A 13,576-nucleotide genomic window follows, 5' to 3' on the forward strand; every position below is an offset into this window, starting at 1 on the left:
GGCTCAAGGTTGACTCAGCCTTCCATCCTTTCAAGATTGGTAAAGTGAGGAGCCAGATTGTTGGGGGGCAATATACTGACTTAGAGAGGGCTGTAAAATACTGTGAAGTGGTATATAAGTCTAAATGCTATTGTTATTTTTTCCTGAGATACCAGCGTTTCCCATTCTGGGTACTGTCCAGTTGTGTGACCAACAATTTCCAATCAGCACACTCCCTTTATCAGAGTTTAAATCCCCTCATTTCAAGGACATGCAAGCTGGGAGGGATTATTTAATTTTCGAGCATTTTCATCCCCTCCATGCTACTATCACTGGATGAGTGGACAATATTATAGCCTATTTGAACATGACCAGTTTGATTTTGCAAGCCATTCCCAACACACTGTAATCCTATCCTTGCTTTTCTCTGCTTTGTCCTGACCAAATGAAGATTGCAATGGCTTTTAGGTACAATCTATGACTGTTGAATGACTGTGAACTGTGTGCTGGTGTGCAGGGCCCATATATCTGTAATGAACCAGAGGAGAAACACACTTGAATCAAGGAGGGAAAAGGGAAGAAAAGATAGTTTCCTGAGGTTGCAGGACAGGCACAAGATTGTGAGTGAACTTGTTTGTTTGCTTTGCTGCTTGCAATGAGCCAATTCTGGACTGCTGTTAGTATCATACAACTATCGGGGAGGTGGGGAGTCCAGTAGCTAGTGCAGGGGAAAATCCCTATGTGATAGGACTCACTGCAAGCAGGCTCTTCATTATAGGAAACATTTTCCTACCTGTAAAAACATTGATAGGTGTAATAAGCAAGGGTGAAGGGCGAGATGATCAGTTTACTGGCCATGGAGCTCAGCTGTTTGCAGAACCTCTCCACATCTTGACTGATTCTCTGGTCTCTAAACAATTGTGCAATAAAGAGAGATGTTACCTTGACATATACCACTGTGACAAGAAGAACAGCAAAGGAGAAAAGTTAATGTGTTATGAACAAAATGACTCATTCACTATTCCAAGTCAATAGTGAATAAATATTTGCACCAGCAAGGCAAACCACTGCAGGTAGTCCTCGATTTACAGCTACTGGATTAGTGACCATTCAAAGTTAAAATGGCACTGAAAAAAGCGACTTATGATCAGTTTTCACATATATGACCACTGCAGCATCCCATGGTTAGGTGATCAAAATTGGGGCACTTGGCAAGCGGCATGTATTTATGCAGTGTCCCGGGATCATCTGATCACCATTCATAACCTTTCTAGCCAGCTTCTGACAAGTAAAGTTAATGGGGGAAGTCAGAGTCTCTTAACGCCCGCATGATTCATTTAACAACTGCAGTGGTTCGTGTAATAAAAAAGGGTCATAAAATGGGACAAAATTCACTTAACAACTACCTTGACTTAGCAATGGAAATTTTGGGCTCAATTATGGTCATAAGTCAAGGACTATTTTACTGGGTGTCTGTTAAAAGCTGGAATAATGTCAACTGCCCCGTCATAGGTGTTTATGTGGTAGGATCAAATATTGCAAAAAAACCAGATTTTTTCCTGATTTGGTTTGTTCTGTAAGAATTCAGCCATCGTAGTTTGCAATCTTTGGTTTTTGGCTTATTATGCTGTGAAAACCCAGCCACTAAACCTTATTCTACAAACCATGGCTTTGGATAGCTGGAAACAGTGACTTGGTGGGTCATAATTATCTCATGGCAAGAGCACCACTTTAGCAAATGATACCTTTTAGGAAATTCTCTTTTCTCTTTCCTCAGATATTGCAGAGTCTTCCAATAAATTATTTTATAGATTCATGAACAGAATTTGGAGCAAAAAGCAATCTTCCCAGGCAGAAGCCAGTTATAAAGGAAATATTGTTTTAGTGTTTATACTTTTAACTTCTCATCAGCTCTCAGATAACATGCATCAAAAATGAACTGAGGAAGCTCCAAGTCATGTGTACTAGAAAAAGTTTTGAATACACAAAAAAATAGATAAAAACATTTGAGAAGATAAAACAAATATGTTCTAAAATCTAGCCAGTTTATTGCAGTCAGCATTATTTTTCAGGAAGTGAAACAAAGATCTGGGTTTTCATAGTTTCATGTGTGCTGTTTTAGAAATGCATCCACAGCAAAATTAGATTTGGAATGGTAAATTGGTAATGGATTTTCACAACAAACTCTTCTTACATAGTTGCAGTTATAAATATCATAATTTTTTAAAAACATCAATTAACTAAAGGAACATTTATACGAATGGTACAAGTATAATTAACAAGATTATGTTCTTTTCTTAAGACTTTTCAACAGCCTCCCATTTTTTACTATTATAAAATATTTTTTATTCTTATTTTATAACAAAAAACAATTTTTAAACTATTTTTTTTTTTGCTGAAACCTGAGCTGTATTTTCTTCTGCTGAAAAACTAATATTCCCTTAATTAAGAGAAATTTAATTGATTTGATGAAACTGGTTTAGCTATCTCAAATAAAACCCTGGTATAGTTGTAGTATCTATCCCCTTTGCAACCTTACCATTAATGATGTTTTAGATGTCGTTCACAAAATTACCTCACTACATGGTTAGTTGTTCTTTGCTATCCAATTCCAACATTAGTCTTGTTGGACAAAGTCTTGTTCGCAAAATATGCATTCAGCTAGATTTATGCCCATTTATCTGTGATGAAACATACTTCTGAGTAGACATGCCTTAGATCAGGGGTGTCAAACTCGCGCTGTCATGTTGTCTTGTGACGTATCGTGACTTTACCCCCTTCACTAAACCGGGGGTGGGCATTGCCCCCTGGCAACGTGACACATCCGCCCCGCGGACCATGAGTTTGACACTTCCGCCTTAGATTAAAATAATAACATCAAAAGTTTCTCTTTTAAGTTATATATCAATATTAATTATTAATTCTCTTAATTTCTGGGTCCAATTCAAAGTGGTAATGATCACTTATGTTCCATTACCATTCCCTGTGGCCCTGCTTTCCAAACTGACTCCACTTGGCTGGTCCTTCCCTACCTTTCCCTGGTAGGGCTCATGGGACTGGATGTACTATGACTTCCTTCCAGGTTCAGGCAGTTCCTTCCCTTCTTCTATTCTAGAAGATCATTAAGAACTTCCTATTCCATCAGGTTTTGAATTGATTGGTTATGGGTGTTTATCTGTATATATGTTTTTATATTTTGTGACCTGTAAGCCTGTAAAATGTTTTTGTTATATTTTTTTTCCAGGTTTTTCTTTGTTGTACACTACACAGAACAAAGTGAAGGAACATTAATAAATAAGTTAAATAAATAAATGCCAGAGACCAAACCCATTCTGTAATCTCGCTTAATGACCATAACGACTAACAACCACATTTGAATAACAATCACATAACAATCACAATCACATAATTTGAATTTTGGTCATAAATTGAGAAATATCTGTATTTATCAAGGAGTGTGGGGAGGCTACTTGGAGAGGCAGTCTTGGAAATAAAAGATTATGCTGGTAAGTGTTACATAGAATATAAAGAATGTACAATGTTCCAGCTTTCCATTTTTTTTAAATTAAAAGAAAATTTAAAAATGAAAAAGGGAGATCTGCAGAGACCCTGCTGATAATGGGTGTAATGGTATTGGTACTTCTGGGCTTTAGGTTGGAGACTATACCCACACAATTTCTCTCCAAGGGTATATTCTCTTTAGCTGGTGAACTGGATATACTCCACAAAATCGTAATGCATAAATTAATCTGTGTTAATATTTAAGATGCATAAGACTTTTTATTTTATTTAATGTCATATATTTTTAAAATCAGAAACCTAGTTTAACACAAAATGCTTTAATTCTGAATGCAACTACCTCAGTGTTATTATAATTATATAGCAGCTCAAACATTCTACCAAGGAAGCATGTAGAAATGACTGTCTGAAGCTCAACTTCTAAAATGTGCAATCCCAAAATACGTCTCCTATTAATAAAGATTTCCATTTGAGCAAAACATCAAATGGTGCATTTTATATTGAAATATACCTTAGTACTAGTATACAATAACTCCTAGTGGATGATAGAATAAAAATTAAATGAGCTCCCTCTGACTATGAAGTGTCCATGAATGCTGAGATGAGAAAAAAAAATGCACATATAAGCCAGACCTGGAATAAAGTCTAGATGCACAAATATCTACAACAATAGCTAGAACAGCACTGAAAATGATTAGCCACTTACGGATTATCAATTTCCTCATGTAGAACATTCAGAGTATAATACTCCTGGCCCTGAAAGTAGTAGCCATGGAGGTATTCAGTGAGGGTCTTTCTCCAGCTGACATACATCAGATTGCAGATAAACTGGTCTAAACTCTTCAGCTAAGAGGGAGGGAGGGAGGGAGGGAGAGAGAGAGAGAGAGAGAGGGAGAGAGAGAGAGAGAGCACTGAAGATCAAACATGAGGAGATACAACATTTAAAAGGAACATTTTGGATGTTTGGTGAGCAAATAGCTACATTTTCTGAAGCAGACTGTAAAGATTATTTTTATTATTTCTGATCTAGTGGATTGTTGGAAAGAAATTATGTAAAGGAGTTGGGACTCGATCTGTCTGTTTATTAGCATACTTTAAAAACTGGACAGGACCAAATTTGGGATACAGAGAATAGTGGGTTTCAATTTTGGTTGCTACCAGTTTGCTCGCTGGCGTGGGCGCTCTCACACACATGTGTGATGCTTCTGCGCATGCACAGAAGCTTCTGCGCATGTGCAGAGACATCCAGGCAGGTGCCGTCGACGCCGCTACTGGTTCGCCCAATCCGGGGCGAACCAGTAGCAACCCACCAGTGATACAGAAAGAAACTAGTAAAAGAAAAATCAGGTTTTAAAAAGTGCACATATAAAGCCAGGGAGAAAAGCTATGCAGAAAAATCTCCCACTGGATATCTGTGGAGAGAAGCAGGTGGACACAGCTCCTCCTAAGCCCCAGAAATCATATAACAGACAGCAGAGCATATAAAAACTTTCTGCTGCATGCATAGACACACATGTAAGCCCTGGCTAGTAAAAGTGCAGGAAAAATATTAGAAGCTATGCGATGTATAGTTTACTTCACTTGTTTTAGAAACCAGTTACAGCTTTAAGCAACTCCAGCCTTAGTAACTTTTCTGACTAATATAAAACAAAATACAAATGTACACTTTGGGACCTTACATTTCTTTCCAAAAGTTGTGGGAAAAGTCTTCAAACCTTGAGTTAGGCTAAAAATGGATGTGAACATTGTTGTTTATACATCTTTTTATCTTGGAAAAAGGACTAATAGCATAAGGAATATTCTTTAATTCCTTAATACATAGGCAACTGGTTCTTTTGGTCAACTTGCAACATGTCAGATTTAATCCGATGCATATTACAGAACAAATGCAGCCACGGAACTTTCTTGTATAATTTATATAAGGAGATATAGTTTGTTCATTATAGTTTGTGGTCTAAATTTAGTAGATATTAATATGGAGGAATGATTTGTTTTGTAGTTACCTTTCATCTATCAACATATGGAAATAATCAACTGTGTTATGCTGTTTGAGATTTAGGATGAACACTTGTAGAATTTGGAGAGTAAGCCTATATGAGAGGGACGATGCAAAAGACCACCCTACCTGAGCTGCAAAAAACTGGACAGGAAGGATACAGATCGCCTGTATTTCTCTGCTGCCCTCTAGTGCAGGGGTCTCCAACCTTGGCAACTGAAAGACTTGTGGACTTCAACTCCCAGAATTCCTCAGCCAGCAAAGCTGGCTGAGGAACTCTGAGAGTTAAAGTCCACAAGACTTAAAGTTGCCAAGGCTGGAGACCCCTGTTCTAGTGATCATCTGGCTTTCTGTAGCCTATACATATTAGGCCTCATGTGCGTTCTAGTTCGGGGTTTTTTAAAAACTAAATTTTATTATTTTAAAAATGAAATTAACAGACCCTCCACCCATAGCAACAATAATAAATAGTAAACTGACAGAGAAACAAAAGAAGATCCACATAATGTCCCAATGAAGAATATTAATATATACCAAACTGAATCTTTTAACATCTCATTTAATTTAGATTATATACAAGCATAAGGTTCCATGTTCTCATTCCTGCAATATACAGACTGTCAGCTTTGGAAGCCATATTAGGCCGGAAGCTACAATGCTGTCACCTTCTCATGTGTGGGAAAGTAGGAGAGAGGGTTAGTAGACATAATAGCATTCTTCCTGTTGGTCAAGGTCAGGGCGATCCAGCATCTGGAGAAGGAGTGGTCAGGGGGCTGGATTGGGATGGAACGTTGATTGGAGCATGTGACCGACTGGGTGGACAAGGGGATGGTTTTGGGAGCTTTGACTTACTGAAGGAAAACCCGGGCTTTTCAGATTCAGATTTCTCCAGATGTGCCAGTTTGCCTATTCTAGTAAAGAGGATTTCGGAAGATGCTTGCTTCCGCGTCTTTACTTGGAGTGGGGTTTTTTCTGGAACGCTGACACAGACATTTCAAAGACTGACATAATGCCCATCTCTTGAAACCATTCTTTAATATCTAAAATAAGACTTTATGTGTATTCCAGTTGTCTGCCCAATCTTTCCCTCCCCTTATAATAAGAAAAAAAATTCTTACCAAAGAGTTGAGTACAATGAGAATCAGAGCAACTGCTGTTACCTTATTGAACTCATAAAGATCTTTCTTTCCCAGAACTGAGAAATATTGACTGGGAATCAGTCCCACCTGGTAAATGATCAGTTGAGCTAGGAAACATAGGAGAAACATTTTTAAAAGCATAAGCTCCAAAGGTAGATTAGTAAAAAGAGAGAATAATCCTACATTATGGCAAAAAAAAACCCATACAAAAAGATTTGTTTTAGAAAATTGTTTACTTACTCAATAAAGCAACTACAAGCAAGGTTAGAAACATCAGCACATTCTTAGAGGTGAAGGTAGGAAATAAAATTGTTTGGATCTTTAGGAATCGGTGGAGGAACTGACGATCCAGCTGGGGCCTAGGAGAAAGATAAAGACAAGAAAAGTTATAAAGCTGAACTGTTAACGTGGAAATGTCACTGCCAAAGCCTCCATTCCACTCAGTGCATGTTTAAGCTGACTGAAATTTGGGAAAAAAATTCTCACTAGAACAACAATAGGAGGGTCCCAGATATCTTGGCAAGTGTGAGGCCAAAGGGGCTAATGTCTAAATTATACTTATAATGTCTAAATTATAATATCTAAATTATATTCTGGGCACAGAATATGTAGAATAGCTGCACTTTTGTTTCAGATGTACGTTATGTAGAACAACTCTCCTCAACCCTTTCTGATTCCGTGGAGAGATTTTCTGTGGACCAGAAGGGGTGTGGTTTCATGTGTTGCCTGCATCCCACGGATGGGGGCTTCGCTTGTTTGCATGGCCCAGTTCCTGGCATGCTGCGGCTCGGTGCAGGTCCACGGACCAGAGGTTGGGGACCCCTGATATAGAACACTATTTGCAAACTAAACAGCTTCCACAAAGACCAAATATTTGGCCAGCCTGGAGCAGGCCTCCAAATGTACAGATCACTTATAAATGCAGAACTGTATCATACAGGGTGGACTGTTGGCAATTAATTCATTCCCCCCCAAACACTTGATATGGAAGCGGAGCTCTTCCATATGTACACATGCACTGAACCTTCCCTCCTACATCAGCCAAACCTAGGCCCAGAAGGGCTCTCCTTCTGCTATACTTTAATCAAACACAGATGGAGAACAATAGGCTGGGAGAAATCATAGCAGTGATGCATATAGGTAGGCCTTGACTTACCACGATTTGTTTAGTGACTGTTTGAAGTTACAACAACACTGAAAAAAGTGATTTATGACTGGTTTTCACATTTACGACTATTGCAGCATCACCATCCTTACGTGATCGAAGTTTGTGCACTTGGCAACTGGCACTACTTATGACAGCTGTCATGTCTCAGGGTCATGTGATCAATCACCATTTGTAACCTTCGCAACTAGCTTATGACAAGCAAAGTCAATGGGGGGAGTTAGATTTGCTTAATGGCCACACAATTCACTTAAGAACTGCAGTGTTTCACTTAACAAGTGGCAAAAAAAAAGGTTCTAAAATGGGACAAAACTCACTTAACTGCCTGGCTTAGCAATGGAAATGTTATGCTCAATTGTGGTTATAAGTCGAGGACTACATGTATTGGCCATGATACTCATGCCTTCCTTATTTGCTGCTTAGCTTGCTGTAATTTGCTTTACATGGGGCTGCCCTTGAAGATGATTTGGAAGGTGTGCCTGGTGCAAAATGCAGCAGCCTTCATGTTGACCCAGAATGCAGTTTTGAATAGTTTTTTTGAAATCACGAGAATTTCAGTGATTTCAAAGGTTCAGTGGAAAACAAATGTGGGAAAAGTCCACTCAAACACAATTTTCTATCACTAGAGTTTTGCCTGTTGATTTGGTTATTTTTTTCTGCAGCCTGAAAAACAAAACAAAAAAACAACTACAGTTTGTAGTAGAATAACACCAATTTTCTGGTATTACTGTATTGCCTGCCAGTGGACTTCCAAATCCACTTCATGGAGTTGGTTATTGCTTATCAAGGTCTTAATGGCTTGGGTCCTTGTTGTGCTCCAGGCAGAATCTCCTCATTCTGGACAGAAGGGCACTCTGTGTGGATCTTTCTCCCTCCCCCACCCAATTTTGGAATATTATGAAAGTGGAAACTGGAAACAGGCATTCTCAGTCATAGCTCTTGGCTTCTGGAATAGCCTGCCTCTCTGCAGGTCAGACTGACCCTTTCCGGTGATCACTCATTCTGGAACAACAACTTATGAAAGAAAGCTGGTTGTCCAGGCCTGAGATGATGTTTCTAATCTGTATTATATTCATCTGATGGTGATGCTGCCTGTCCCACATTGTTCAACCTTACCAAGAAGTAGGCTGTGCTGTACTTTTTCAAATGCCTTGGTTAAGTCCAAGTAAACCATATCAACAGCGTTTCCCTGATCCACTCGTTTACTCACTTTATCAAAGAAGGCAGCCTAAAATTGCCAAGTTTGAAAAACACCGAATTATATGAATAGGCAGCATGTACAAAGTTATACACTCACCTATCACGACATCCCCTTTTGAAGTATGTAGCGTTATATGAAACTCAGAAAAAAAGTAGAGTTTTCTTAAGGCTAACCTTAACCCTACTGTTTTCTTTGCTTTTTCTGAACTGTAGTGTCTAGTATTAAAATCCACCATTGCTTTTTACCCCACCCCACCCCGTCTCCGTTCATAAGGAGTTCCAACACCGTGGCTCCCTTTTCCGGACTCGATTGTGGACTATTTAAAGCACTTACCGGATAGTTTTCCTAGTTGTTTTCCCTGGAGCCATGAACGAAGTGCCCTTTGTGCTGTTACAGATAGTGAGTTGCGGTAAGTAGTTACCTTAAGAATTAAGAGCTGTCTCCTTAAGAGATTGCATTGTGGGAGATGTAGTGAGAGATTGCATTTTGGGAAATGTAGTCCATGACATGTGACCTTATCTGTGTGTCTGATTGGCCACTGAGGCTCTCTGCCGGGATTTTAGAACAAAGACCTGGCCATATGTTGAATTACCTCAGAGGAGAGAACATGCTTTCTGAACAGGGAGTCAGAACTACCATCCTTTTACACTAGGAAATGGGACAGATTATGAAATATGGATGCACCTCAGCTGGACTCACTATGATTGTAAGTCTTATGTTTTCAAGGATTCCCAAATAAATATAATCTGCATGAAAACCTGTTTGCTAGAGTTTATCTGCCTGTTCCCAGTGGAGCCAGATGCCTGGGGAACAGAACAGTAAAAGGATGTAGATGCCTGGACCCCTCCCTTTCTTTTGGAGTATTGATGGACATTCTGTTTGAGTGAAAATGCATCTCTTCTCTGTGCACAACTTATAAAAGGACTTTGTTTGCATCTAATTGAGACCTTTGCTTAGCCATGAAAGTGACAAAACTTGCTTTCCTTCTCTTTGCCTGAGTGAAGTATTCTGCTCAGTGGTAAAAGACAGAAAGAGAAAGACAGTTCTTGTGCTAGCTAAGAAGATTGCCCTACCATAAAGAGGCCCAGGGGCTGCATGTTTGAATCACCTTTGGCAGTAAAAGGACAGAAAGAGAAAGACAATTCTTGGGCTAGCTAAGAAGACTGCCCTGCCATAAAGGGGCCCAGGGCTGCATGTTTCAATCACCTTTGCAAAGTTTGTGTATATGTTGTTTAGAAGTTTACTTCGTCAGTAAAACGAAAAGCCTTATTTTAACACGAAGTAATCCGAGCCACCTAGGCTCTTTGGAGATTGAATTTGCATGATACAAGTTGCTTCCCAGCCTGACCACTCAATGTGCATTTGAAAAGAAACAATCCAGCCACAGTGCATGCTGTTGCTTTGAATCTTGCTTGAATAAAATACTGGAAAGCTAAATCCCCTTTACAGGGCAAGCAACTAAAGCCCAAAGGAACCCAAGTCGAGGAAAGCCTCTTAGGGTCTTCAAATAGGACAGTTGCTTTGCAGCTCTATACAAAGGAACACGCTGAAACCAGTTTAACCCAAGCATTAGTTAGGTAACAGCACCCTAGTGGCCAAAGGTGTACTGCACCCCCAGTGGTCAACAGGCAAACTGCAACAACGTCTCCTAAAGTTTGCAACGCACCCCAGTGGACAACAGGCAAACTGCAACAACGTCTCCTAGAGTTTGCAACGCACCCCAGCAGTCAACAGGTGAACTGCATCGACATCCCCTAGAGTTTGCAGCGCACCCCAGAGGTCAACAGGCGAACTGCAACAACGTCTCCTAAAGTTTGCAACGCACCCCCAGTGGACAACAGGCAAACTGCAACGACGTCTCCTAGAGTTTGCAACGCACCCCAGCGGTCAACAGGCAAACTGCAACAACGTCTCCTAGAGTTTGCAACGCACCCCAGCAGTCAACAGGCGAACTGCATCAACATCTCCTAGAGTTTGCAGCGCACCCCAGTGGTCAACAGGCAAACTGCAACAACGTCTCTTAGAGTTTGCAACGCACCCCAGCAGTCAACAGGTGAACTGCATCGACATCCCCTAGAGTTTGCAGCGCACCCCAGAGGTCAACAGGCGAACTGCAACAACGTCTCCTAAAGTTTGCAACGCACCCCAGTGGACAACAGGCAAACTGCAACGACGTCTCCTAGAGTTTGCAACGCACCCCAGCGGTCAACAGGCAAACTGCAACAACGTCTCCTAGAGTTTGCAACGCACCCCAGCAGTCAACAGGCGAACTGCATCGACATCCCCTAGAGTTTGCAGCACACCCCAGTGGTCAACAGGCAAACTGCAACAACATCTCCTAAAGTTTGCAGGAAGTTCCCCAAGTTTCCCAGTCATGGCTGAGACCTCTAATGAGTCAGCAGAGTTGAACCTGCCAGCTAATCTTGACACACCTGAAGCATCGGAGGCCGTGGAGTCTTATCCAATCATGGCAGAAGCATATGATTCATCAGGAATGATGACCCTTCCATCACCCAACCTCGACACAATTCCAGAAGTGAATGTCCAAAATTCCAAAGAGGCTGAAGCTCATCAGAGAACCTATGACCTCAGGCAGCACAGGAAGCTCACTGGTATTATGCAGTCAAGCCTGAAGGAAGATTGGGACAAGCATTATCGTCGCAACAAAAGGTATTGGGAGAAGTTGTAACAGATCTGCAACAGGCCCGTGGATGAGCTTTCACAGGGCTGCATCCGTACGTTGGTGAATGAAATGGATGAGCTTTATAAGCAATGGAAGACTTCTGAAAGCCATCTTGTCAACATCCAGCAGCAGCTAGAAGACCCAGAACTCGTGGGGGACATGCAACGCTTAGAGATGTTGAGTGCGGAACGTGGGAAAATATTTCAAAGTTGTAAGGACTCCTTCCACACGGCGCTCCAGGTGAAAGGCACATCAAGGGAGAAAGCCTCCTCACCCCAACGCTCACATGCATCTATCGCTCATTCTTCCAAGAAAGCTGCAAGTGAGAAGGCCCAATCCAAAGCAACCCATCGCTCACACGCATCATCTCATCGGTCACAAGCGGTCCCCTCTTACAAGTCATCCCGGTCTCGGCAGGGTAGCAGTGTCTCACAACAATCTTCTGCCTCAGGTTCCTTCCATCCTTCCAAAGCATCTTCCCATCACAGCCAGTCATCCAGAGCCTCCACAGCGAGGAGTTTCGCTGCCCGGGCCGCAGAGGCACGAGCCGAAGCTGCAGTGGCCAAAGCAACCTTGAGAGTGGCAAAGGAAGAACAATTGCTGAAGGAAGAATTGGCCAAAGTTCAGGCCAGACAACAGGAAGAAATGGCCAAAGTTCAGGCCAGAAAACAGGAAGAAATGGCCAAAGTTCAGGCCAGACTAGACTTTTTGAAGTATGAAAAAGAGACACTGGGAAAAGTAACACTGGCTGAAGCTTTAGAGGCGGCGGCTGAACACGCTTCACTCAACTTCAATCCTGGACAGTTAGAGGAGGAGGAATCGGATGAGCGTGTCAAAGCCTATGTTGAGGACCAGAACTCCCCACAGCAGGGACAAAGAGGAGAACCTCACCCACCGACTCTACGAATTACTCAGACAGCAGATATCGTAAGATCTAGACCACGAGACTCCTCCTTTGAAAATGCACGACCTACCCCGGCAAATGAAGACATTCGGGGCAACCAGAGTACTCCTTCAGCAGCAATGAAGGCATCTCTGGAGCCAAGCACGCAAACAACCATGAGACACCACCTCAGAGTGGAGGCTAAGGAGTTCCAGCCAAACCTGCCAGGCGTTCCGAGTGCCGACGTCCAGCCCAATGGAGGTACTCCACTTGCCTGCCAGGAAAAGGACCTATCATCACCTGTGGCATGGAAAGACGAAATTGGCCATAAACACTCGGTAGGGAACTACCAGCCAGCGTTGGCACTTAATCCTGCCCTAGCCAACGCAGTAGGGCGAACCTTGCCACCACCCCCATTGTATAACTCTTCTGAAGTCCAAAAGGATACTGCAACATCCTGGAGAAGGATGGACCTGGCACATAGGGGAGTACACAAGTTCTCCGACAAATCAGGCATAGATTACATGCTATGGAAGCTTCTGTTTGTAAATGCCATTAAAGGCGAACGACTGGAGCCAGTCGAGGAACTCGGTCATATGTTCACATGGCTAGGCCCACAATCAGTACAAGCAGTAAAGGGGGTCTACGCAGCAAAAATGTACGAGCCAGTCGAAGCCCTCAAGCTATCATGGGAAATACTTGATGAGCGGTATGGGGCAGCTACGATGACAGAATCCTCATTCCTAGAGCGGATCGACAACTTCCCTGCCATGGATCTCAGTAACCCTGAAGAACTATGGAACTTCTCCAGTCTCCTTACACAGCTACGATCAGCACAAATGGATCCCACCTTGCCGGGACTTAGCTGTCTCGACCTGTATAAGACACAAAGGTCTATCGTTGAAAAACTGCCAATGAAACTGATTGATGCATGGATTGAGCTAGCTGATAATTACAGGGCAAAGAACCTTGGCAGAGAACCACCCTTCGCCGCCCTTCAAGAATTTGTTG

At 41.8% G+C, this 13,576-nt stretch overlaps 1 protein-coding gene across 2 annotated transcripts in view; it reads right to left on the bottom strand.

The window, feature by feature from the left end:
* The window catches only part of ABCD4 (ATP binding cassette subfamily D member 4), a 28,073-nt gene extending 18,666 nt beyond the window's left edge, over nucleotides 1-9,407 (bottom strand). The window contains exons 1-5 of one of the 2 annotated variants that reach the window (XM_070940784.1): nucleotides 9,333-9,407; nucleotides 6,874-6,992; nucleotides 6,613-6,740; nucleotides 4,205-4,344; nucleotides 773-889 (exon numbers count right to left, since the gene is read on the bottom strand). In XM_070940784.1, coding sequence (XP_070796885.1) covers nucleotides 773-889; nucleotides 4,205-4,344; nucleotides 6,613-6,740; nucleotides 6,874-6,992; nucleotides 9,333-9,367 — 539 coding nt within the window. In that variant the 5' untranslated portion in view covers nucleotides 9,368-9,407. Of the gene's footprint in view, nucleotides 1-772; nucleotides 890-4,204; nucleotides 4,345-6,612; nucleotides 6,741-6,873; nucleotides 6,993-9,332 lie in introns of those variants that run through there. The other variant, XM_070940793.1, reaches the window with a different exon arrangement.
* Nucleotides 9,408-13,576: the final 4,169 nt, after the last annotated feature.

Source organism: Pituophis catenifer, unplaced genomic scaffold (assembly GCF_029215685.1).
Source record: "Pituophis catenifer annectens isolate HBS135680 unplaced genomic scaffold, rPitCat1.0.hap2 SCAF_1, whole genome shotgun sequence".
Taxonomy (NCBI): Eukaryota; Metazoa; Chordata; class Lepidosauria; order Squamata; family Colubridae; genus Pituophis; species Pituophis catenifer.